This window comes from Prinia subflava, chromosome 14 (assembly GCF_021018805.1).
Source record: "Prinia subflava isolate CZ2003 ecotype Zambia chromosome 14, Cam_Psub_1.2, whole genome shotgun sequence".
NCBI classification, from domain to species: domain Eukaryota; kingdom Metazoa; phylum Chordata; class Aves; order Passeriformes; family Cisticolidae; genus Prinia; species Prinia subflava.
Window position 1 is genome coordinate 15793995 of NC_086260.1, and position 27088 is coordinate 15821082.

General features: G+C 46.0%; 1 protein-coding gene across 4 annotated transcripts in view; it reads left to right on the forward strand.

The window, feature by feature from the left end:
* RBM6 (RNA binding motif protein 6) overlaps positions 1-27088 on the forward strand; it is a 58253-nt gene that overhangs the window by 23460 nt on the left and 7705 nt on the right. For 3 of the 4 annotated variants that reach the window (XR_010082321.1, XM_063411875.1, XM_063411876.1), the window contains exons 7-15: positions 18471-18545; positions 20108-20168; positions 21632-21700; positions 22794-23045; positions 23534-23694; positions 24413-24510; positions 24996-25038; positions 25615-25675; positions 26615-26706. Coding sequence is in view for 3 of the 4 variants with exons in the window: in XM_063411875.1 (XP_063267945.1) it covers positions 18471-18545; positions 20108-20168; positions 21632-21700; positions 22794-23045; positions 23534-23694; positions 24413-24510; positions 24996-25038; positions 25615-25675; positions 26615-26706 (912 nt within the window). In the remaining variant the exon portion in view is untranslated. The remainder of the gene's footprint in view (positions 1-18470; positions 18546-20107; positions 20169-21631; positions 21701-22793; positions 23046-23533; positions 23695-24412; positions 24511-24995; positions 25039-25614; positions 25676-26614; positions 26707-27088) is intronic. The other variant, XM_063411877.1, reaches the window with a different exon arrangement.

Sequence of the window (27088 nt, forward strand, 5' to 3'; positions counted from 1 at the left end):
GTCTCCTCTATGCTGCCTTCTTCCTCCTAATTTGCCTGAGTAAGAATCCATATCAATTATCTTAAGCTTTTTACCTGAATCCCGGGTCTTGCTGTCACGGGAGGAGAGTTATGAGTCAGAATCAGAGCTGTGCATCTGCAAAAATGTGCTTACAGTTAATGAGTATTCACAGCTGGGGTTTCAAAGGTCCCACTAAGCGCTCACATTTGCCTCTATTTTCAGTTGCAGAGGTATTGCAACTTACAGAAATGTTTTACAGAAATAATTCTGTTGCTGGGAAAGAGCCTGGCGCATTCCCACCGAGGTGGTGGTGAGGAGCAGAGAAGAGAGAAGGCTCCAGATTTAATTATTACTTTTACCATCAGTGACAACTTATATTTCCCCTTCAGTGTTTCTACAATTCCAAATTTATTTTGTTGTCACTGAGAAATCTGTAATTATAGATGACACTGCTTTTAACCAAATGCCTCTCCATATTCTCTCCACCATTCTGCTCACATTAAGTAACATCTTCATATGCAAGAGCAATTCCCAAGTATCTGTGGATTTGGGGAGTCCCTCTTTTTCTGGATGTTGATGCCTGCTCTGCCCTTTCTCCCATTTGGAGCATATAGAATTGGGCAGGTGTTTTAATTGATTGGGTTTGGTCCATTGCTGCAGGAGAGAGCCTGTAGGCACCAATCCTTAAAGTGAATTGAGTACCTGCAGGTAAATCACTGCACACACAGGCATGGGAAGAAGCTCTGGCTGGTGTTCCAGTGCTGCTTACACTGACCTCCCATCATCAGTTACAGCAGCCACTCAGGCTGGGGAATGCTTTCCTGTGCTTCCCTGCTGGTGACAGAGTTGAGGTCCCAGCCATACACATTGGGATGTGCTAAAAACAGATAGGGGATGAAAGATTTCCAGTTTTCTTCCTGCTGTACCTGGCTCTGTGAGTGTGCAGAGGAAAGCTGGAAGATGGAGTGCTTGGAAGGGATTGTCTCCCAGGCCTCCATATGCCAATCTTCATCATGTTTTAGTAGACTTACTGTAGTTAGTAATTAGAGAAGTTAGAGATGTAGGGTTTGGGATGACCCAAGCTACATGCATTTGGTCAGGAGAGCTGTAGCTTCTGGCTTGCCTCACATAGGTTAACTTGTCTGATCTGCTTTTGACTGAACATGAAAAAGAGCCCTTCTAATTACCTAAACAAAAAAAAACGTAGCACTATTTGCACCTGACACACTGCAAAGGAAATAGGTGACTTTAAAATTCTCAGTAAGAGACAAATAGAGACCTTCAGAAAGGGAGTTATGAATTGTCCCTAGAGACGAGATATTCCACTTCAGTGACCGCTGGGGCAGAGTTGCAAGATCATCTCCTTAGACCGAGAGTGTGCATTTTTGCAAGCTGCAAAACCAAAAACCTGTGCTAGCTAAGACACAGATCCTTTGATAGTTCAGTTATTTTCAGAAGGTTATCAACTGTCCCTGTCAAATTCAGTCACTTGTGAGAGCATAAATAGCAAGTGACATGCTGGTCCCTCGCTAGTCAACCTGCCTCTTTCTCTAGGCATCTGCAGGCTGGGAATAAATAGCTTGTGCAAAACCAGCATTTTTGATGCTTTTTAATGCCTGTTGTACTGCCCCTGCCTGAAGAACAATTTGCTACATCCCTATATTGTATCATTCTGGTATTGTGAAATCCTTTTGTTTTACTCAACACACACCAGCACCCACTTAAAATCATTGCCAGACTTGCAAACTACAGATTTACCAGGTTCAACTCCCTCCATTCAGTAAATCTTAGCATATATATGTGACTGCTGAGATTTGAGGGGGCTTTTCTGTTACATATATTGTGAAAAGGAAACACCCATATTCTGTGTTGCCCTAATTTTGCAGGCGAGTTTCATTCCATGTGTATTAACTGCCACAGCTAAAGTAATGACAACAGGCACCTTATTAATTGCTTTGACTTGTTAATTGTTGCATTGGCAACTTAGTCCAGTGCCACCTAACATGAGTGAAAGGTGCTGGGTCACAGTTATTCCCAGTGTGGAGGTGCTGAGCACAGGGCTGGGTGGGTGAGGTGCTGGGTGCTGGCTCTCCCACTGGCTTTGCAGGGGCTCTGCCCCAGCAGGGCAGATGAGCCCTTGATTTGTTGTGCAGAGCTGGATCCAGCCCTTGTAGCAGCCTTGTGGTTGGTGATTCTCCTGGTGGCCTTTGGTTTCACAGTGGCTGTCACTTGAGTTGTGTGAGACCTCTTTTCTGTTGGCCATGAGTGGCTTTTCTGTTGGGGAGGAAGTTATTTTGAATGGAAAATGGAGTTTCTGTCTGCTAAGTCACAGACAGATAATTTTCCTTCCCTTATTCTAGTTTTTGAAAGAGTGTGTTGTGGCATTTGGCGTTTCTTTGGCGTTGCCCCTGGTGTAGTAGTGTTCGTGTCTGAGGACTCCAGGTTGGCTTCTTGGAAGCAACTTTGGGAATACATCTCATGGCTGCTCTTGTCCATAGGCAAGGGATCTTTTTGCATTCCTCCTTCATGTGTAGAAAAGAACAGACATAATGAGCATGTTACTTGGTTTGATAAAACCAGACGGGAAATGAAGTACCCTTTGTGTACTGTTGTGTGTCATAATAGCAAGAGGAGGAGAAATGGAAGGAGCCTGTCTCTGCTGCTTGCATATTTTACTGTTTTCACTGAGATGGAGCTGGTTCTTACATGTATGGAAGCAAGAGGGGTTTTTTTAGCTCGAGAGCAAATGGTTTGTCTCAACTGACTCTGTGGTATTGTCTCCAAATCCGCTCAAGGCCTCAAACTTAGCAACACTGGCTGCATGAATATTTCCTAGCTTTTGTTGCTAGTAACTAACAGCTTTGTAATTCTTTCCTCCTGTTTCTTAAGCAAGAGGGCAAGACGAGAGCTATAGCATGAACTTTAAAAAATGCATATACTGTACATTACTGTGCAGGTTTCCAGGCATGTGCTGGAGTGGTTGTTCAAGACTTGCTCTTGTGCCTTCCTGCACTGAGGCCGGCACTTGTCAGAGCAGTTTCCCTGCAGTGCTGTCTTGGCTCAGCTTGCTGAGCACACCAGTGTCTCCACTCCCTGCTTGTTTTTTACTGGAGAGGGTAAGAGGCATTCTCACTGGATTTTATAGGTGCTCACTTGAGCATGTCCCACTCCCGTGAAATCATCACCTGTGTGTTTCTCCAGCTCCGAGCCTATTCCCCTGTATCCATTCACTGCGGGGCTTTTCTGGATTCTGTGTGAACAGAGCTTCTGGTGCAGATCAGATTTCACAGGCTTTTCACTGTAGCTGTTGGTGTTAAAATCCACAAGATGCTGTGACAAGCAGGAAAAGCTTAGGACTTTCTGTCCTGAAAACATTTGCAGTAACAAGCCACAACTCTGTGTGGCTTCCCAATTAAATAAAGAAGGAGCATGTGCTTATCCTGAGAATGGAACTTCTCTTGTGACCCGTAGTCTTGGAGTATTTATTGAAGCCTGTGGTACAGGGACTGTGTTGCAATTTATGAGAGAAAATGTGTGTCCAACCATCAAAACTAATTTCTTTCCTTTTGCTAGAATGTGCCTAATTGTGGAGTCTGGAATTCTTTTTTCTAGAATCTGCCAGATTCCCCCTATAATGGCAGATGGCACCTGCCTCAAATGCATTTTCACGGCTGTCTGGTATCCGTCATTTATTCACTTGAAAATGTTACTCTGTCTCTGTAGCTTTAACCTGCATTTGAGGGTGGGTGGCATGTCCACAAATACACTGAAATCCATTTGTGTGTTAGGCTAAGGGTGCTGGAGATGGCTTTGCTTCTGATCTGTCCTTGGATCCACAGCTGGCATTATATTCTGCTTTTCTTGTTGCATATTAGGCGTGTGGATTTAGCTCAGGTTGTATCGTTAGCACACTTCTTTTTCCCCTGCTCTCCCTCACCCCCACAAAGCCTGTCCTGCTTTTGACTATATGGATTTCTGGAATCTGCTTTTGGAGTCTGACTTGGAGTGAGGAAAAGGCTTGTATACCTAGGCAGTTTCTTCTGTAAACATCCCAATGGTTTGGGAAACATGCACGTTGTGGAGGAATTTTTACGAGCCACCTGACCTATGGAAAGTTCTCTCCACAGGCTAGTGGATGAGTGGATTTCCAGACAGCAGAGATGATTTTGGTGGTTTTCTATCTGATTCAGTGTGTGCCCTTGTCACGAGTTCACCCTGGTCTTACGTGGCAGAGGCTTGACGTGTTGAGTCAATCATTTTTTCATTCCCTCTTGTGTCTCACTAATCACCACATTGTGCCGGCATTTAACTGGAGCTGTAAGCTTTTGAGATCAGCATGGAAGCCTGCAGTGGGAAGCTCCTGGAGCTGGGCAGACACTTGCCTGTGAATAAGCAGTTGGATCTGCTGCAGTGACCTGTGACAGGGCTGGGTGTGTGGGTGCACGTGTGTGTATCCTGCAATGAAGCTGTGATAAATGCACTGCCTCTTTGGAAGGACTGGCTTAATCTCTGCTTGCTGCAGAGACCTTTCATGTGCAGAGAAGGGTGGCTTTGGTTGTAAAATGTAACTGCCAAAAAGTACTGAAAATATTTCTCTGGACCTTTTTCTCTTCTGTCTTCTCAACATCTTCTGTCATCTCATCTCTCCAAGCCGTGTGAATACTCTTAGTCCCTCTTCCTTTGGCACAGAAGGTTGTAAGAGATCTTCTGCCAGAGACTTCACACACTCTTCCTTTCAGCCAATAGTAGCTTCCCATCAATGTGTTTTCTCCAGCCCTACCCAGATAAAAAAACTACAACCTCCTTCTTGGCAGCTCTGTCCTGCCTTGCCTCAAGAAGCAAACCATGCTACCCAATGTGTTTTAAAATAAGTTCACTTCACTTGAAGAGTTGTGAAGCTGCATCTTCTTGCTCTACTTGTGTGATTCCCAGCTTGCCATGTCCCTCCACCTCCCTGCTCGTCTTCCAAAATCCTGTCCTCCTTTTTCCTTCAGCCTCACCTTACCCATGTGGTGGGGACTGTATGTGTTTGCTGCTGCTGAACTGCTCTGCAATGGGATTGTCCCAGAGGACAGCTTCTGGGTGAGCTGGCTGGAGCGTGCAGCACATGCTTAAGTGGGACTTCCTCAGTGTCTCTGATTGCTGCTGGGGATGTGTGGCCCAGCAGGGTTATCTCAGGACTCAAATATTGCTGTATATTACAGAATTGTCTATTCTGCGTGCTGAGGTTGGCTTGGGCTGCTGTATAAATAGGTTGTTTCACATAAAGCATCACTCTCTACCCTTCTCTAAAATGAAGCTGCTCTCCCTCCTGGCACCTGCATTTCTATTTTGGTGATGGGTTTGTTGGAATTTTTTGCCCCTTGACATTAACAAATCTGTGTGATGATGTAACTCTGAAATAACCATTCTTTCCCTATAGATTATAAACACCTTGTTAATCAAGTTGTTCTCTGTTGTATTAGATGTTCTGTTTACAGTAGCAGGAGCTGGAGGGAGTAATTGTGATTTCCTGAAATTAATAACTTAATTTAAATAACTTGATCTGTGAGTGATTGACAAGATAAGTGTCGAGTGCTCTCTGGTTGATTTGCTGTGTGATATGGTATATCAGGACCTGTGCTGCATCACTCACAGCTGCTGGACAGGAGGAGGTTGGAATTCCCTGCACTGGTGGCTCCAAGTGAGGCACCACCATGGGACAGCCGGACCTGTGGTCATGCCCAGGACTGATGTTGTAAAAATGGGAGTACTTGAAAACTTCTGCTTGTGCATGCAAAGTGCAGTGTGTACTATGGATAAGTCTGCTTCTGTCCCTTCCATAGGGCTAAAGTTGTGTTGTAGAGAACTCACCCGCAGAGCATTCCTTAAGAAATAGCTCTGGTTTGGTCATTTTCAGTACTCAAAGCATTTTCCTGAGTGATGAGGCATCTGGAACACTCATCCTTTGAATTCGTTTCTAGGTGAGATCTTGCCTTGAGCTAGGAAAGATTTGAAGTAATCTTTGGATGCATGGGCAGGATACAGATGGCACCCTGTCTCTGTAGCTGTCAGTTCCTCTCCTCCTAATGTGTTAATGGAATAATTGTGCGCCAGTGGGGAAATCTTAGTCATAGATTATGCTATGTATGCTGCACATAGGTGCAGTTTCACCTTAAAACAAAGAGCGGTGGTTTGCTGCTGGCTGCTCTTTATCACAGACTGGATGTTTTTTATTGTGTTTGCATTCATCATTAGTTTATTTTCTGCAAAGATTTGTAGAAACTCTGAATATATCGTTGTGTAACCATTTAGAGGTATATACCTTGTAGCCTCAGAGTGCTTCAAAGAAACATGGTAAATCAGGTGTAGGACAGGTTGTGTGGTGCTGCAGTTGATAGATTGTGTATATGGTCAGAAGGGGATTTTGGATTAGGATGTAAAATCCCTTGATCAAGCTCCTATATGAAAGTAGTAGGACTCATGCCATTAATTTGCTTTGATGCTTTTGAAGTCATCCTTTAAATAAGCTGGTGACTAACCAAACTGCGGCTGCCCTCTCAGAAATTCCCTCTGTACTCTTAGAAGTGGACGGTGCTGATGATGCAACTGAAGTGTCTTAGGGGAGATGAGCAGGCAGCGAGGGGGAAATGTCTGTACGGGTTCAGTCATGAATCAAGACATCTCAGTGAATGCACCACAACTTTCATTTCCAGAGTGAGACCATTTTCTATCACGGTTTTGCCACAATGTTTTGCACAGGACCCGTCACTGAGAACGAGGTGACATAAATTGTGACATAAATTGTTGGTCTGAGTCCAATGAGTCCTCAGCCCAATTCCAGCACTGTCGAGGGGAACACCAGATATGTTTTACAAGCATATGAGACAGATTATAATGCTAGGACTCCATCTGGACTGTTTTGATAAGTGGGAGCACACCAGAATGTTGCAATTTTCACTTGATGAGTCGTTTTTGTGAGCTTCAGCCTCAGAACTGTTCCTTCATGCTTTTGTGCTATCTTAGCAGCGATTGCTTTTCCATTACTTGATGCACTGTTGGTGTTGGATAACTGGAACAGGAAGGTAAAATGTTGACTCCAGAGGTGGAAAAAAATGCATGCTCCCTGGGGTTAAGGAAGAAGGCAGAACCACTGCTGAATTCTCTTCAAAGAAAATGGTCTGCCTACCGTTCTGTAGAAATGATATTTGTATATCTACGGTTTTGATAGTGAGAGAGAGCTGGATTCCCTTCAGATGTGGATTTTAGTCTCTGTTCTTCCCATCTGAGTTTGTGTTGGACCTTTTCAACTTTAATGACAGAAGTTTGGCTACCTGGAATTTGGCTTCATTCAAAAGGAATACATTGCACTTTGCTGTTTTCTGCTCGGGTTGTGAGACTTACACGAGTAAAATATTAAATTCAGATTCAAGTTTGATGATGCAAGATCAAAGCTCTGGCAGTCAGCAAGTTTTATTTGTGAATTTCTGTTTCCATTTGGCTGTAACTGGGTTGTTAATGTTCTTGTCCAGAAATGAAATTATTACAGTGGAAAATGGGGGTGGCACGCCTAAGTGGGCTGTTGTGTCATTATCCATCAATCACAGGCAACAAGGAAACAGGTATTTAACACAGGAGGACATGGAGTTATTATCCGCCCCATTCCCCTGCGAGCCACAGGGCACCTTCTAGACTCTTATTAAAGCTTTAATACCTACGGAGAGCACAAGAAACACTGTATGCTACCAGATCAGAGATTGGAGTTTTGCTGTCATTCTGCATCTGTGCAGCACCAGGAAACACATGAGGTGGGAGAGCACTGAGAGTGCTGGCAGGCAAAATCCCTCTGCACTGCTGAGGAGAGGCACCAGCTTCCCCTATCCTCTCACATAAGGGGGATAATTTCTTCTTCCATCCTATCAGGGAACCTGTGAATGGGACAGCCACTGACAAGTCCTCAGTAGCACTGTGTGACCAACTCACTGAATCCTGGCTGCAATTGCTCCCAGAAGAGGGTTGTGTGGGAAAATCTTGGAGCTGTTTTGTACAAAAAGACACAGGATGGAGGTGGGAAGTTCTTCCTGGCTTCTGCAGAGCAAAATCTATCAGGAGCTTTCTGCCTGAAGGTTTATTTTGTGGTACTGTTGCACTGTGTATGTGTTGATAGCTACCAGATGTTGCATCCAAGCATCTTCCTGCATCTCCATCGCGTCAGGCCACCTATAATTTCAGTTAGTTATGCCTTCCACAGGATGAACAAATAGCTTCTGAAAGACAGGAATCTAAAATCAAGTCTCTCATGTAAGGAATTACATTTTTAATGAGGGTCAAAGCAATAAAGCTGTAAACATACGATTTAAGTATTTAAAACTCTGAAACTGTCTTTAGAACAAGAGAATGAAAGTAATTTTCTCCTGTTTTTATAGACAACAGGGGAAATCTTAGTTTTCTGTGATGTACAGTCCATGTCTAACCAGAAAATTAGCAGTATTCAGATGGGCTTCATGGACCAGATTTGAGCCAGGATGGCATTTAAAGCCCAAGCAAACATTTGATGTACTTTTCCATCAAGAATCTCAGGAGCAGATTTAACAGAGAAAGTAATTTTAAGTCTTAAGAATCCCAAGATGTATTTTCATACACTTAATACCAGGTTGAGAAGTCTCACTAAGAAGCTTTCTCACGGTGCAAAGCTGTACATTAATGATATGATGACTAAGGTATTTTACTGTTTATAACCTTAAGTTTTTGAAAGCCTGATTGATTCTTCCCAACCTGTGGTATCACTGGAGAGGAGTGCTGAGGTGATTTGGGTTTTTTTCCCCTGACAAACTGTTGTTCTGTGCCTGGTTCATGTGGAACTGGTGTGTCCACTGCCACTGCTGCCTTCTCTGTCCATTCTGTTAGCTCATCTCTTTTTCTTCCTTCCAGTGTGTATGGGCACGTCACTAAATGTGAGAAGTGAATACCAGAAAGTTTCACAGATAGCTCCTAATCACAGGCAAATGATTGATCCTCCTGGTTCTAGGAGGAGCAGCTGAAAGCATCACCCCTCTGGTGCTCCAGTGCTTGCTGCAGAGGTGAGCCACACACAGGGAGCTGCAGGCAGCACCCTGTGCTTGCCTGCCCTCGCTCTGCACAGGCCAGTCTCTGTCCTGAGCCACCAGGTATTAAATCCCCAGGTATTAAAGTCCCACAGAGCATTCAAATGACAATATCTGAGCCACCCACTACTGTGCAGCTTATCTGACGATTTAAAGAGATGTCTGTGCATGCTGTTTCCCTTTCCCAGTCCCTAAGGAATTCAGCCATGCTGAGGCACTTCTGACTCAACAGGGAACTGGGTTCTTTTCCTTCCTTGGTGTCAGGGTTATCAGAGGAACTGCTGTCCTGCACACTCATCTCTCTGTCTCCACGCTCCCAAAGAGCTGAGATCAGCCACCAGAACCTTAGAGCCTGGAGAGTCACTACATCTGCACCCTGACAAGGCACTAAATTCCTGTCTTCAGTAGTTCTGGGAACGGACCAGGAAAGAATGATCTTAGTTTACCTCTGGACTTTGTGCAGTGCAGTTGCCTGAATGAACCTCTTAAACCTCAATGCCCTGAAAAAGGAAGAGGTGCTGAGTGTTCTCACAGGGAGCTGTGACACCCACTAGTGTTACATTGCACCCAAGCCAGGCTGGCAAGGAAAAACCATTTCCCTCCATAGCGCTTGGATAACTGTTCTCATGCTGTGTCAGGTTTCTTGACAAGTACTGACCCAAGAGGTTAAAGCAGCTGTTTTCCAAATCACCTCCTAAGAAGAGCTCAGGAGGCAGCATCTGCTCAGACACAGAAATCTGTACAGGAGCCAGCCTGGAGATGGGCCAGCTGCCTTGAGGTTCTGTCCAGGTGTGACCATTAAGGATATGGATACTGCTTTTGGACAGGCCACCTTAAGGTCACAATGATGTGCTGGGAATCATCACTGGGATGACACAGGTAAGTGTTGCACTGCTGGTGACAAATGGCAGGGCTCTTACCCTGTGGAAGGCAGTATCTGACACTGGGAATTTAGGAATATTGAGAAATAATGTCTCTAAGGATAAAACCCTCTTTTCTTCAGAGGTACTTCCTCTTCCCAGGGGTTTGGGTCTTTTCCTTTCAGCAGAGGGGCTGTCCTGCAGGGAGCTTGCCTGAGCACTGGCTGCAGAGAAGGCACTGCCAGGGAAGGCTCCGAGTGCCTAAGAATGGAGTTTAGAGGCGTGTCTGGAGGAGCCTCTGGAGCACGCCCTTCCCCATTACAGTTGGTGTGTTCTTAGCAAACATTTGCTGCTGCACAGAACACCTCGAGTTCTGTTCACTATGCAGGTGTTGGAATTGGAGTGTAATCCCATAGGTACATGCTCCACTAGAAGAACATGTGTTGTTTGTGTGTGGAGTCTTCAAATTAAGTAGCTTGAATTGTCTAGCAATAAATTTACCCCTTTAAGGCAGAGCTTTCCAGCCTGACTTTTTTTCCACCGTGATTTTGTATTGGGATTGGTCTTTAGGGTTTTGATATTTGTGCTTCAAACCTATGATTAAGGTGCTGGGTGTTTCCTCATTGTTTCCCAGCTTCCTTATGGCCGTTGCTAATTGTAAAGTATCCCTGAGGGAGGTGCACAGGAAGGTCCTGGACTGGATTAGTTCTTTGTGCTAATGTGCTTAAGCTTTATATTGTTTAACAGTGAGATGGGGTGAGATGACCTTTGAGGAAAAAGGTGGCCATGTGGAAAAAAAAAAAAGAAAAAGAAATATTTACAGGCAGTAGAGCAGCATTTTGGAGAGAGAAGTGAAATCCTTGTGTTGGGAGAGAAGGGCATCTGTGAAGCAGCTGTTGTTCAAACATTGTCCATGCAGTAGCCCATGATAAGTCAAGGAATACTGATGAGGCAGAGCCATGTGGATCCTTCCCTAGAGCCATCTATGAATAATGATACTCAATATACTAAATATTTAAATACTCTTAAGTTTTGATAGTTTAAGTATATTTTTCAAATAGAGGATTCAACCTGATTGATACTTTCCTGAGCATGAAGGTGAGTGTTTGACTTAGAATCATTTAGATTGGAAAAGACCTTTAAGATCAAGCCCAGCTGTTAAAGAAACTCACATGCGTGGCTTCCTCCACTTACCTTCCTTAACCATCCATGCTTCTCTTTAGCTGTGGAGTGGAAGCACAGCCAGTAACACCAGAGCACAGAACTTATCCCTCTTCAAGCTGTTGTCCCCAGATCCTCACTGACTGGGCTCTAAAAATCTTCTTCTGACTCCTTCATGCTGTAAAGGAAAGGCTTTCATTTTAAAATTTCCACTTTTCCCCAGTGATCCTATAAGCTGATCTGCAAAGGTGCCCTCTTCAGAGGAGTGAGGGAAGCTGGAGGTGGGTATTAGCCAGGCAGAGATGCATTAGGGCCTTGAGTGGCAGGTGAAAGTCCACTTGGCTTGACTGGATCAAAGAAAACTTTCAGATATGTTGAAATCTGCTTAAAGGGTGAAATGCAGAAGCTATTCCTATCACCTGCTGCCCAAAGCTGGCCCTTGAGCTTGTGAGGTCCTGAGCACATTGTGTGTTTTCCCCAGCTAAGGCACATCACTGTTATCCTTCCTGGAGCTGTAACTGGGAGCTTGCCTGTGCCCACCGTTTTGGTGCTCTCAGAGCAGGGCTGAGAGTGCTGACAAGCAAAGCAAATGCTGTATTTAAAAGATAAGCACTTTGAGAGTCCTAACTTGGAACTGAATTGGAGTTCAAAATTCAGGCATTAAAATGTAGAGAGCTGGCATAGTCTGAAAAGCAATTACTGTGTGTATTTGCGAAAAGGATATCAGTGGGGGGAGGTGAGCTGTAGAAAGATACTGGGACTTGCTTAAAAAGAGTATGGCTGGTATCCAGGGAATTTAGAAACCGTAGGAAGAAAACTGGAGGTGTCTTAGCAGGCTAGCTGGGGTGTCTGTGGAAATAAGGTACTTAAAGGATGCAGACTGGCACCTTCTGCTAAAGGACAAATGGCCTGGATAACCAGGCAGGAAGGGAGGCCTGAGGAGGGAGCAAGCAGATATGGAAGCTTGTGTTGCATAGTGGATGGTCCTAGTGCTAGTGGGTAATGGGTTTTGAATGAAAGGACTTTGAAAAAGAGGTACCACGAGCTATCTGGGATAAAAGAATCCTTATATAGCATCTTAATCTGTTACATTTAGCTACTGAATCTTTAGGACTCCCTCAATTATCTTCCTGATGCCTCAAGTTCTGTTAGTGCCAGTTTTGTTTAACATGCCCATCGGTGGTGTGCCCGAAGCAGTATTCTGTCAGCTCAGGATGGATGGTGATAGCTTTGGGCTCTCACTCTCAGGCCTCCCCTGACCTTGAAGAGCAGGAGCCCTGAGCATGCCATGCTGGTTAACCTTGGATCACTGTTGTAATAAATGCCTTACTGCTGAATGCTTCAAGGTGATGCCACATGCTCTTCAGCTCCGTAGCATCTCTGATGCCCAAGGGCCAAATATCCTGCTCTTTGGGTGACCACTAATACACTGTTTATGTTGTCAGTTCTCATCTCAGTGTTAGTCTTGATGGAAATCTGTAATAATAGTACATAGCAAAGTTGTTTGGATCAATTTGGTGATGCAGCTATTCCTCAGGGATCCACCACTTTTCAAGCCATCCTTTTCCCCTGTCTATCTTGAATCTTCTGCCTTGGCTGTCAGCCACTTAGCAGTAGAGTGCTGGACACACTGGAAGATCAGGCCAATAAAAGGAAATCCCTGAGCTGCAGCTGGTTTGAGTGCTCAAGAAAGAGGCTGAGTGCCTTGAGGAAAATCCTACCTCATGAGGAATTTGCTTGTAGTTACTCTTGCTATAGGAAATGGCAGATTGCTGCAGTACCCTGCAGCAGCCTGGGTTGCTCTTGTTTTTTCGGCTCCATGTCACGCTCCTTTTTCTTGCTGTTTCTAACTGTTCCATCTAACATACAGATGGATTGTGGTTCGTGGATTCACAGCTTTTCTCATCTGCTTTTTGTCAGAGGTAAGCAGATGTACTGCCTGTTGCTCTGTACAGTTGAGTCCCTTGTACAGCAGCTGCTGATGAGTTTGGAGATAAAAACTTCAGCATACAGAAAATGGGATGAGAAGCCAGTTTCTGTGGCTGAGGTGATCTTATTCTGAAATATATCCAGGTGGTCTCTTATCCTCCCAGGTGCTGCCCCTCTGCTTTGTCCCAGGAAGGTGCTGCCTCCTCAATTCCACAAGCAGCTGGGGATAGTTTGGGAGACCTTGAGTGTTTGAGCTCACCTGCCTGCCTAATTTGAAGGTGAATCCTGTCAGGGAGAGAACCCTGTGCTCTCCCTGCCAGCTCCCACTCAGCCTCTGCATGGTGCATGCCAGTGGAATAGGATGCCATTACATAACTTGCATTGTGTGGCAGTTGGGGGTTGTTAAATCTGCATTTCTAATCCATACTCAAATAGGAGCAGAACCTGAAAGCATTCTGATTTGCAGTTCCAATTAGATCACCTGGCTTGTGCTGTCAGCCCCTTGTCTCCTGTGCTGTGCCATCCAGTGCATTTGGAGGCCAGGGCTGCAATATACCCTGAGGATGGTAAGAGCTTTTTATTCTGGGAAGTGCTGCTGGGACCAGGGGCATCCACTGCATTCCCAGACTGTCTCCTGGGGTAGTGTCTGAGCATTCCCAAGGCAATAAACACTTGTAGTAAATAATTTTAAATAATTTTTAAATGACGGATGTATGCTGATTTTTGAATAACCATCCTAATTATAGTAAATATGCATAAGAGGGCTGAATTAACATCATATAAACAAGGTTAGTTCTGGTATGTTAATGTGACTGCTTTGCTCTCCATAAGCATTCTTTTGTCATAATCTTCATATTCAGTTTTTTATCTATTTACAAATGGTATTTTCAGTTAATTTTTATCATGTTGAACCACATCAGTCTTCCAGCTTGGTTATTACTCAGCAAGAAGACTACTTGAACCTTTCAGTTCATGGTACAGATATTTTCCACCACAAACAATATGAGGAAATAATTAGCTGATGTGGTGTTTGATTTGTGCATGAGCCAGGTGCTAAAGGGGGTCTGAAGATGGTTCACTTGTGGTGTAGGCACCTCCTGCCAAGAGTTGTAGCCAAGAAGAAAAGTTTGGCTTATTAATCCTTGTGGATTTGGGTGCTTGGTAGCTGAGCCTTGGTTCTGTTCCCAAAGTGATGTGCACCGCCCCAGGTGTGTCATCTGTAGAGGTGACACTGACAGCTGCTGTTCCACTGAGTCAGGCACTCCTGGTGTTCCTGTGACCAGGGATGGTGGCATCCCGGATGGATGGCTGTTGCCACCCCCCTGGAGGAGGTGGAGCACATTCCTCCACAGCAGTCCATGGTGGTGTTGGTTGCTGCATCCACATCTCTGTGATTTCACAGTCCCAGTTGTAGCTGCTGAAGCATGACCTGTGGGGTGAAATACTTGGGGCGCTGTCCGCCCATTGTTTGGAGGCTCCAAAGTGAAATTTTACTGAAGGTTTTAGTGTTTGGATAGATTCAGTTAAAGCAGAAGCCTGGTTTGGTTTGAGGAAGTGGCCATGTCCGAGAGCTCTCCTTCCACATTTCTGATTTTCTAGGTCACTCTTGGATGCTCTAATTTTTTTTCAGAGAAGCAGTTAGCAAATCTTTGACACTGATGATTTGTATTCTGTCATCTCCGTCTTGAGAGCAGAGAGATATTTTTTTGGCAAGTTCTCCCCCTCCTCAACCCCCAGTCTTCATCATTAAAAGGCTGTCAACAAGCATGAAAAATCCTAGTGTGCTAACTGTAAATGCTAGTTGACAGACAAGCAGCTGAAGCGGTGGCTTGTGCAGAGCCTGACCTGCAGCAGGCTGTCTCCTGGCCCTGGCAGTCCCTCCATAGATTCCCTAGGAAGTGTGATCAGAGTGCTCAGTGCTCGTGTACCTGCAGAGCCAGGCTGGGCTCTGTGCAGAGCAGTGCTGCTACAAACAGGGTAAACTAGAGGTGAGCTAAACCTAACCTCAAAAGTGGGCATGCTGTGTCCTGGGGTGTAGTTTGGCTTTTTTCTCACAGGTAAGCCTACCTTCCTGGTATTCTTTAATGCTTCTTTTGGGAACAAAAAGCTTGGGAACTGCTTTAGTAAAAGTAGCTTTGTTGCTGAAACCCTGTGCCCTGCTGACACAGTCTCCAGAGTGCTTTTGGAAGGATTGCATCACCTGTGGATATCATGGCTTAGGGATTTTCTCCTTTTTCTTTCCCTCTGTGAAAGCAAGCTGTTCTTGTGGGGTTTGTCCCTGCTGAGTGAAGAGCTTTGAGACATGGCTGTGCTGTGTGTGCTCTCTGCAAACAGGCTTTATGGTTTCCTGGCACAGCTCTCTAGGACCATCTCATGGCAGGGTGGCTCTGTGCATCAGTCTGCTGACAGGAGTATTTACATACTTGGCCATAGGGCAGATTTTTTAGTAGCTGAACTGGCTGGGGCTGAATTGTATCACTTAGATTAGAATTCACTGTTGCATCTCCAATGACCTCTAAGCAAAAAATCCATGTATAACTGTGTTTGAAAGGTATCAAGCAGTAGCACAAATCATTGCTCCCAGCAGTAAAGTCCTGATGCTCTGTTTTGATGAATTTGGCGATTCGGAAAACAGTAGAATCTTTTCATGCCCTCGGAAATCTGGGCATTTCCGTGGCTGAGAGCTTGCTGTCCTAATACTGCAAAGCTGTGCTGCCTTTTAAACCCTTCACTGGTGAGTCAACTCTGTGTTTACTGCTAGTTATGAGGGGGAGGTTCCTGACTGGGAAGACCAGAGAGACATTTCTGTTTCATTCTGACTTAGAAAAAGCCAAGCTGCTCTGAAGTACAGGGTATTAAAAATACAGAGGAATTAACAGACATAGTGCAGGTTGGTGAAAAAGTCCAGGATAAAATGCCTGAATGTGGAAGAGTATGGTGCCAGACACAATATGTGGCATACTTTAAGCTTACCCTTTTTTTTTCCTCCCTAGCACTGTTCCCTGAAATTTTCATTTCATCCAGATTTGCACAATTGAAATCTGCTCAATTGGACTGAAATTTAGAGTATTATCCAAAAATTTTGCACAGTAAAGGAAGATCTCAATGAAGAAGAGTAAGCAGAGACAGGCACTAGAGGAAATAAAGGTTCTGAAAATATTTGTGATGGAATCTGGTAACAAAATGGAGGAATGAGGAATTCAAAGCCATTGAATCCTGACAATGTGTGTCCTAAGTGAACGACTCATTTTGGAGAGTTAAATGATGATTGCAACCTTGAAAATTATTTTATCAAGAAGAAATCACTAAGAGAGATCTTGCTGAAAAGTGAGCAGGCAATCAGCAGGGTGTTAGAGAAATCAGGGATTAATTATGCAAGTGACACTTTCTGCAGTCTCCGAAAATGGAATTTGCTGAAGGGACCAGCACAACATGCACTTAAATACCATTTTCCATAAAACCAAAAATAATCTTAAGGCTTTTTGGCAAGGTTTGTCCTCAATGGCTGGTAGAAGAACGAAGCTCTGTGATGGATTGCCCCTGCCAGAGGAGGTGTTCTCTAATCAAGTTTTTTGTTTCCTGAGCTTGTAGGCAGGGCTGCAGCTGCCTGCTGAGGGGCTGCTGTTCCCAAGGACTTCCCTGGGCTCATGAGGATGTGCACCCTGCCTTCTCCTCCTGCCTCTGCTCGTTGTGTCCTGAGGCATCCATGGGCATTTCTAGCCTACTCCTGGCACTGCCCATCTCTTAAGTGTGTGCTGGGATGTGATGGGTACCCTGCCTGGGAGAGGGAACGTGTCTGTCTCAGGGACCAACATTTTCAGTGGGACAGCCTTGATTTCCACTTCCCTTTCTCACTTGTGTTTCCTCATGTGCCTTCAAGAAGGTGCAAAGCCTCTTGTAGACAGGTAAAGTGAGCAATGCTCCCTGCTGTGGATAGACCCTGAGCAGATTCTCCAAAGGTGCAGCAGTGTGCTCTGGTGCACACACCAGCCTTCAGTGAGGTCTGGTAATGGCTCAGCTTTCTGTCAGGCAAAGGCAAATCCATGTTGGAAAGCAATGCTTGAGCAGCTGGGTGGCAGAAAGGAGACCCTCAAAGTGTTCAACATAGGCCTGGTATGGTTTTGGTTCGTAAAAGGCAGGATGTGAAGAGGGGAGGTGGTGGAACCCTGCTGTGTTCCTTCGTAGGAGTTAAAGGATTGTTGTACTGCCACTCAGTGATTCCCTCCTATGAACTCTTCACTCCCACTTTGCATATTCCCTAGCATCTCCCTCACGTTCTGCAGAGCAGTTAATGCATGGGTGTATCATGACTTTTGAATAATAACTCTGGGAGCTTGTTTTCTCGTGTTCACGGTTGCACTGGGGGTTTTGTATGGTGAGACTACTGGGTCAGAGTACCTGGGAAACTCCAGACTCAGCAGAGGTCCCCAAAATAGGCTGGGACCGTTTACAGCTCGCTGACATCTGTCTGTGCAATGAGGCAGCTGCTCTCCTGGGACCTGGGGGAGCTGGGTCTGGTTCTCTTCATTGATACCGAGTCTCAAACTGTGGTATTGGGGAGTGGAATTGGCTGTGTGGTCTGGCAGTGCCTCCACTGACAGGAGATGTCTCGTGGCTGTGTGCATCTGTGACTTGGCCTGCCTGCATCCTGCGTGCCCAGGCGTGGCCTGTTGTCCATGGCAGATGGGAGCCACCAGGAATCATTGCTGCTCCAGGCAGGAGCCAGGGGACTTGTACCTACGACCCGTTTTATCTGCATTTCAGCAGAGCTCGTGGGTGTGTTGGCACGTCTCCAAAGCATCACTTGTGGATCTGGAAGCAGTGTATCTGTGGGCAGTGGAGGCCCTCAGGTACTGCTGCTCAGGCACTTGAGGCCAGCCTTGGCAAGGAAGGGCTGGCTGCAGAGAGGTGGCTCTGCTGGCTGCAGGGCCAGTAGCAGATTTCTGGTGTATTTCTCTGAAGAAAAGCCATGGTTTCATTACTGGCATGAAGACTAAACCAAATATGAAAATTCTCTAACCTAAGAGGATTTTTCCACACATTCCTCCTCAAGCAGCTGCATTGAGGCCAACCTGGTGGTGGCTGGCATGAGGGAGTCTGTCCAGCTGTCCCTTGCAAGCACCTGGACTAAAGCAGGTTAAAGCAGTTTCCCACTCTAGTTATTTGTCTCTGCTTTTCCTGGGAGGTGGCAAGGCCTCTCCTGCCTGGTTCCTCTGGAGCTAGCTAACACAGCCTTGTAGCCCCATGCTAGAGCACAGGCTGTTTCCCTCCCACTTCCATGGCAAAGCTCCAGCTAACTGAACTGGGAGACTTTCTCCCCCTTTCACCCTGTTTCACTTGCAAAACCTTTAGGAACCAGAGCTTTCACCCCTTTCTTTGCCTCTGAATAACCTGTGTCTGCTGGGCACGTTTGTCATTTACCCCCTTGTCTCAACAGGGAACTCTCACGATCGGTGGCAAAGAAGTGACCCTTGAATACACTCCTTGCCCAGAGTTTTGGCGCTGCAAACGTGTAAGTATGTGCTCAGAGCTGTGCTGTGCTTCCCCTGCTGGCACTTGTGGCAGAGGCAGCTCAGAGCAGTCTTAGATATTTACTTGGTGGCCAAAGTAAGCTCAGGGTAATTAATACCTGCCCTGAAGCTCTTGCCCCTTCTAAACTGTGCTTTTGCCTACCTTGTTTTTGGTCCCACCTCTGCGTGCATGTTGCTCTGGTACAGGTAGCCAGATTTTTTATGCACAGAGCAGCCTTGTCCCTATGCAGTGGTTCCTTTTTAAAATGTGGGAAAAAGTGCATGTGGATCCTTTCTCCTTAAAAACCACAATGAGACTGTGATTCTACCAACTGGAATGGAGCAGGCTTCGCTCTGGTTCATGTGTGTAACCACCCCTCTGCCTCACACAGGAATCTGTGGTCTAGCTGTGACTGTAGTAAGTGCAGCAGGGAAGGAAGCATGGAAATGGATCCAAGTCTAGGCAGCAAGAGCCAAGTCTAGTACATGCTGGAGCTTCCCATTTCTGGGAAGGCACAGTTGCCCAAGGGTCAGTTTGTTCCTGTGCCCTCCCCAAGGTTCTCCCAGTGCAGGAACTTGCAGCTGCAGCAGGCTGGAGGTGATTGCTGGAGAATGGAGAGGGTTGTTGCCTGCATCCCCACTGACTGCAGGCTGAGAGGTTGCAGCAAGACATGAAGAGATTGGTTCTAATTAGAGCCCCACCTTGACCACTGGATCACCCTGGGCCACAGAGACCCTCATCCAGCTGACTGGATGCACTCAGCTGCAAGCAGAGCTGTTGCTCCGTGCCTCATCTCTGCTTGCAGCGTTCCAGGGGTGGAGACACAAGTTTCAAGCAGTGGTTTCAAACAACTCTCAGTGCACTGAGGGTGGCTGCACTGTATGTCCCCACTGTTGCTGTGTGTAGTCATGGCCTGAAGGAGGTTTCTTGTGCCCCAGAGCATCCACAAGGCTTCAGTTGTAGGAAGAAATTGCTATAAAACAAAAGCAATGCATTGCAAAGAGCTTAAGGAGGAAGTCAGGAGTGCTGTGTTTAGAGAGAGCTGTGAAAGTGGGGCAGCTGGCTCTCCCCACAGTGGCTCTAGGCAGGATAACCATCCAAGCCTGTACAGCTCTGCCTCTTGGTTAGCAGACACCTCATCATTAACTCTCCAAATTACAGCAGGATCTACAGCTCTGATAAGGACTTCATCACTGCTTGAGGGTGAGTTCAGGTTAGAGAATGCCAAGGTAACTTTGGACCCTTTGATTGAACATTGTGCCTAGCAGGGAGCTTCTGATCCAGCATCACTTGAGAGAGGGAGGAGTCCCATCTCAAGGATTAGTGAATAAATACGTGCTCAGGAGTTTTGTGAAAGCCCTGTTCCTAAGGCAAACGCAGCTGTGAGTCATATGAGCATTTACCTGCAATTCCATGAGGGCCCCTCCTGCCATTCCCCATCACTGTAACTTTTTCATGGCTGCTGCTTTCTGAAAGCACACTGCAGAGTCTGGAATTCTGGAGCAGGTTGTACCCACTGCCTTCAAAACATGGCTTCCTCATGCTGTCCATCTTCCATTGCAGTGTAAGGTGTGTACTGTGGGCTACAGATCTTCCTGTTCCTATTGCAAGCTCCCAAGAGATGGTGAGTATATCTGGTCCCTTGAGCTTGGTTGGTAAAAGTTTCGTCTACCCTGGACAAGTAAGTTTCTCTTCTGGTTTCCCGTGGCATCCCTGTTGGTGGACTAGCTGAGCACTGTGTGGGAGGATTGTTAGTTTTCCTTCACTTAGACCCTTTTTGTCTGTCCACACTAAAGATGTTATGTGCAATGGGTCGCTGTCAGGTTCTCTGCTCATGTGAGTCTTGGTGGAGAAGTGTTTTCCTGCCCACAGCCTTTCCCTCGTATTGTCTGGATTGTCCTTTCATCCAGGGAGTTACAGTTGTATGTTCTCTGGGACTGTGAGCTGGTACTCTGGTACTGCTCCCTGTAGATGAGATGGTTTCCCCTCGACCCACCTTTCCTGGGAGATGCAGCTGCATGGCTTTAGTGTCACTCAGAGACTCTCAGGTTTGCATCACTTTTGAGACTCTGAGATTAGGATCACAGAATCATGGAATTGTTAAGGTTGGAAAAGACCTCTGAAATCAAGTCCAACCATTAACCCATCATTGCCAAGCCCACCAGTAACCCATGTCTCTAAGCACCACACCTACAGTTTTTTTAAACACTTCCAGAGATGGTAATTCTACCACTTCCCAGGGCAGCCTGTTCCAACGCTTGACCACCCTTTCAGTCAAGAAATTTTCCCTAATATCTAATCTAAACTTCCCCCAGGGCAACCTGAGACTATCTCCGTTTGTCCTATCACTTGTTTTTGGGAGAGGAGATTAGAGGTGAATCCAGCACTGGAATTGCTGAACTCACCTTGCTGGCTGTAAAAAATGCATGAGAGGAGTTATCCAGGAGCTTCTCCTCACCCTGCCAGCACCTCTGATTTCTGAGGTGGAAGGGTACAAGAGCCAAAACACGCTTCCTTGAGGAACTGATTTCTTTGGGATGATAGCTGTGCCCACCTTCACCATCCCTGGGTGCAGCACCAGGGGCTGCAGGGCCACGAGTGAGTCCTCCAGCCTCCTCTGGCACTGCCTGTGTGTTCCAACCACTGTTTAAGCCTTGATTCTGTACCTTTGAGCAGACTTCTGTGTATTGCCCCAGGCAGAAGGGCAATACATCAACTGCTGATGCACAGTCTCTGTTCACTGAAGCACTGTCCCTGTGGTTGTGCTTTCTGTGCTCTGTGGCTCTTCCATCAGTGCTGTGAAGGCAAAATTGACACAGCTGGCCCAGTGCAGCTGTGGGTTGTAATGAAACTGCTCAGGAGCAAATTAAACAGAGACCCTTTAAGCTGCTATGAAGACAGATTGTGGTGAGTGCTTCTTACTGACCTGCTTTTCTTGGGAAAGGGTGCAATAAGGTAACCTCGCTCTGACTGGTGAAGGAAAGCAACTCTCTAGACATTTACAGTGGTTATTGCAGCTTTGTATGTGTTCTGGTGTGCTTTGTGACTGATGGGTGTGAAATGGACTTAAGTGTTCCTCTCTTACAGGGAGCAGAGCAGGCCCAGAGTCCAGAGGTGATGCTGAGGGAGAGGACACGTCGGCTGAGCAAGAATTCAGTAAGAGACTTGCCTTCCCCATCTCCAGTGTTGTGCTCATGTCTGTGTCATTTACACAGGCAGTTTTCACAGCTGCAGGTGCAAACTGGTTTCATGTGCAAATTTTACATGAGGTTCTGTAGCCAAAACTCTGCACTCTACAAACTGCAGAGAAATGAGTACAAGCCTGTCTAAGGTGAGCTGTGCTGGCAGCCAGGCAAGGCACTGTGCAGCTTTCCCAACAGCTGTGTGCAAAATCGTTGTGTGTTCTGCTATGCTGCCCACTGCCCAGACAAAATGAGAGCAGAGACTTGCTCTGAGGGACACAGCTTTACTGTGCCACGTCTTGCACCCTCATTTGCCTCTCTTTGTGGGAAGAGGCTTCAGCAGCAGGTGCTGGGCGGGTGGTATCTGCCTTTGCAGCCTCACAGATTTGGCTTCACTTTCCAGCAGTGTTAGAAGCTCAAGTAAGGATCTCCTTTGCAGTGAAGCCAGGCCATTCAGAGGCCTTCAGGCACACAAGCTTGTTGGGGTTTATGTTCTCTGAATGGCATAGCTAGACTGGGTGGGCAGGGTGTTCCCACATTGTTTCTGCTCAGCCGTGGGCAGTAGGCACCTGGTAAAATCTGTGACTGTATTATGGATGTGTTTCACTCAGTTGTCTCAGGGGAGTCTGAACCCAGATTTCCTCTAGCATGTAAACAGGGTGACAATTACTAGTTGATATTGTTAGGCTGTGGATGATCAGGAATACGTCATGGATAGTAAGGATATCACTGCCATAATAGCTTGTGCTGGACATGGAAGGAATGTGTCTAAATCCATCCCTGATTCTTGTTTGTTCAGGCAAGAGCCAATCCTAACAGGAGGGCAAAAACCTCTTGTCTCTGACTAGAAAAGTCATGTAAAGCAGCCCAACACAAAAGAAGGCAATGGACGGATGACAGTACCTGAACAAATCTTGAGTATGCCAAGTGTTAGGACAGCAGATTTGCAACGTGCATAAGGTTGGCCTTTTATAAGGAGCACTGCTGCAAGGGCCACAAAATAGGAGAAGAAAAATACCTGCTGAAACATTCTTACGTGAAACCAATTTATTTCTCCTCTCTAATAGCAGAGACAAAGCTTGAAACACCTGAGCAAGAGTTGTCAGGTCAACCAGGATCTCCAAAGCAGCCTGTCCAGCCCTCAGTTCCTCCTCCACAGCAGGAATGTCAGCCTCAGGAACAAGAGCCAAGGAAGAGAGATGAAGGGAGAGAGCGCCGGCCTTCACAGGAGAAGAGAAGGGACATGGACCGGCACCAGGAGCCACCCTCTCAGAGGGAAACAGAGGAAGCCACGCCACCAGATGGTGGAGGAAGCAGAAGTGAGTGACACAAAGGCCAGTTTTGGCTTCCTCTTGCTTGGACTCCATGAGGCTGTCTGCAGAAAGGGCAGCATTTCACTAAAACGTCTGGAGGCTGTTCCTGTGTTGTGCAAATCCTCGGCGTAGAGTAATGGGGGGCTGTCCAGCTCCAAAGGTGCTGACAAATTGCCTTTAGGAAAATTAATTCAGGCTGAGATGGCTTTAGGGTGGTGCAGTTAACTTGGCACAGCTTCAAAAGTCTTTTGGGTGAGCAGTTACCCTGAGCTGAGCTCTGAGAAGGGGCTACTCTCTATTTTCTGGGAAGGAAAGGTTAGCAATTGGAGGCGATAACTGGAGCATCTTGCCAAGTGGAGAGGAAAAAGCAGTGGCTTTGTGACTCGACTGCAAGAAGCCATGCTCTTGCTTTGAGCGAGTTTAAACCTGGTTCTAAATTATCTTTTTTTCACTATGTTTTCTCCCTGGGCCACGTCCCTGGCTGTGTCTCTCAGCGATTATACTGAAGCGGATCACGCGGTTCACGCCGCCCGAGGTGATCGTGGGGCTCCTGGCTCCCTACGTGCGCCTGTCCACGTCCAGCGTGCGCATCATGAAGAACAAGGCTGGGCGGATGGGGCAGACCTATGGCTTCATCGAACTGGAGTCTCATGCTGTAAGTAGTTTCCTGCTTTCATATGCTCCCTCTGTTGGCACCTGATATCTGTAGAAGTAGAGAAACCACAGAAATACAAGAAATCTCTGTATTTGTGAGCCTGCTGTGCTGGAGAGAGTCCTCTCTTCTGCTTGTCTGACCAGGTACAGGAATTAGCTGGTACAGCTGTTTTCTCTGGCTTTAGGAGTCAAAGATTGGTTGTTGTCACAAGCTGGGAAACTGATCGAGTTTCTCACCTCAGTACATTTGTTTTTAGACACTCTTAACTTGAACACTTCTTGCATAGGTATTTTGTTTGCACAGGACTTGAATCCAATCATTTTTGTTTGTAGAAGGCAAGGATCTCAATTAACAGACCATCTCATGTTGGAGGGTTCACATTTTCTGTGTCTGGGTGGCTCCCAGACTCCATAGCTGTTCTTTAATGTTGGTCTAGAGGGTGTTTACCACTGGGCAGCAGCAGCCACAGTGTTGCACTGTCTGGCAGCCCTAGGAGAATGCCATCCCCAGCTGGCTGCTGTAAGTCGTCACAGGACAACCAGATAACATCACACTGCATTTATCCCTTTTGTTGCATCCTAAATACCCTTCACTGACACTTAGACTAATATTTAGCGTTTTTTTCTTGTCCTGCTGAGCACAAAACATTACTTTCAGGCAGGCTTGATTTGGAAAATGTGCTGTTTCCTTCTCATGTAAAGTGACATTCTTTTTACAGGAGGCACTGAGGTTGCTAAAGATACTGCAGAACCTGGATCCCCCGATCTGCATTGATGGGCGTACGTTGGAAGTGAATCTTGCTACAGGGAGAAGAAGGTACAGACAGATGAGGCAGTGGGGCTGTTCTTTACATGCTGTACCTTGTGGCTAGAACTCTGTTGTCAGAGCAGGTGCTAAAAGTTTGGCATGGGAGTTAGCACAGATGTTCCTACAAGCAAAAAATGTGTTGGAGAAGTGAAGGCATTGAAGCTTGGAGAAGCTTCAGTGATTGAGCAGAATGGGATTAGTGATCATAATGGCATCTTGTTGTCCAGCCATCAAATCCCATTCTGCAGGAATTAGTGGGTTCAGCTTTTTAAAAAACATGTGGAGAGATTCATCTTTGTAGACACAGCAGAGTGGTGTCATATTTCTTGTGGAGACAGTGGTTTGCCAAGTCTGTCTTCTGGGGATGGACACAGTCCAACATGTGACCAGAAAAGATGGTCTTTCTGCCTTTATTGGTCCTGCTGATCATTTTGAATATACTGAGGTTAATGTAAAACTAAATTGCCATTAACTTGCAACCTTTATCTCAACAGGAATGACTATGGGGAGCACGGTGGCAATTCCTACTATGGCCCGGTAGGTCTGCACAGCTTCCCTGCAGGTTGCTTAAAGAGAGGGAGCACTGGGGGGTGATGGGCCTGGCTGTGTTAGGCTTTTTCTCTTTGGGCTGCTGAGATACTGCAGAACATGTTTCTGCATGTTTGAAGATGGGGTGATCATGCTCAAATGTGCCCACTGCTGCTCTGCCCCTCATACTGTTTATTGTGTGCATAGAGGTGCAAGTCAGTGCTGCTGGAGGGAGTTCTGGGCTGGGTTACTTGATGCCACGCTTTACAGAGTGATTTCACTGATGACTGATCTCAGTTCCCAGAGTAAATGTCTCTTCAGTGTTTGTTACTAGACTGCAGGACTCTTCCCTTATGCTGGATGGGGTGGAGGCTTCCATACAGATTGCTGTGAGCCGCTCTCATGGAAGCTGTGGAGATCTCGTGCACTGTCCATTGCTCTGTAGATGAAAAGCTCTGTCTGCTTGTGCTCTGTTTAGGATGGCTAAACGAGCCCTTCTCTTGAACTTTGGGCCTGTCAGAGGGAGGAGAAGCAATATGTTTGTTAAAGAGTCTCTGACCTGTTTGTGTTGTTCACTTACTCCAGGGCAGAAGGGGCATGAGAGACAGGAGGGGTGGCGAATCACTGAGACGCACCAGAGCACAGTGTAAGTTAAACTCTGCTTCACTCCTACTGTGGAGACTTTTCTTCCTTAAAAGGGCACTGACATGTAGAAATCAGCCCAAAAATATTTTTAAAGGCTAAGAGTAGGTTTGTTTGCTACACCCACTTGTGAGTTCCTTTGCCAACTTTGTTTAGTCACATTTTCCTATCTGATGATGAGTTTCTCTCTATTCTCACTGTGCAAAACTACATGCAGATAAAGGAAACTTGCTGCCTATTTTTCCTTGTTGTGGAAAACTGATGGGATAAAATCAGCCTGGCAGTTACTAGAGAAGACAGAAGAAAATACACTCGATGCAGCAATGCCAGTAGCTGAAAGAGCGCTCCTGATTGTTTTTCTGATTTATATATAGCGTTCCTGAAGTCTGTCAAAGGACAGTTTGGAAATGAGAAGCCTTCCTGACGTTATGGGCCTACTACCCTTAAGACCTTTGGGTTTTCCTGTAGGAATAGTTCACTCCCTTTTCTTCTCGGAAGCTTTCATGCACCGATGGGGTGGAAGGGATGTGGGGAGTGTCATCACTTTAAACAGGATTGAGAGAGAACAGCTTTTCCTTGTTCACAGGAGTGGGTGGATGTAGATACTCATTACCCCATTCTTAGGGAAATTACTGAATTTCATGACCAAGTGTTGTGGTCTTGTGATCTCAGCACAGCTCCTGTAAGTCTGTTTTGATGTGGAAGTTTTGCCAGAGTCCTAACCAGAATTGTGAAAACTTATCACCCCTCTTACGCCTGAAGGAAAAGATTATGTAGGTCAAGTCATGTGAAGATACTCATACCTCTCTTGCCAGGAGAAAAAAACAATTCTTTCCCGTTCTAATCCTTTCACCAGTAAAGTGTTTATTTGTGCTTTTGTCTTTGTAAAAGGCAAGTTCTGCTTTTGGAAGCCTGTGGTGCTAACTCTTATCTCTCTCTTCAGCACCGTCAGATGTGTCCACATACATTTATGATCCTGACACTGGGAATTACTATGATCCCATAGCTGGGACATACTACGACCCCAGAACTCAGGTGAGTGCATGGGAAGGAAGCTTTACATGCAATGTGTTCTTACAAACTGCTTTTCTCTGGAGGGATTTTGCAGCCAATTGTGAAGATAAGCCAGCATAGGGCAGTTCAGAGGCAGCTTTGTGTCTTTCACTCTGTCTTCTGACCTGTGTGAAAGGGATGCATGTTGCAAAATATCAGCTTAATGAGAGGCTAGGAACCCATTAGCTGTGTGTTGAACCAGCTGTAGCCGCCTCTGGCCTCTGAAGCCCTGCCTTTGGAGGTTTCTTGGTCTGCCTTTCCTTGAGTAGACTTACAGGCAGAGCATCATAGCTAAATTTTGCTGTAGACATGTGATATGTGACTGTCTGTAAGAAAGAATGGACAGCAGAGCTCTGTTTTCTTC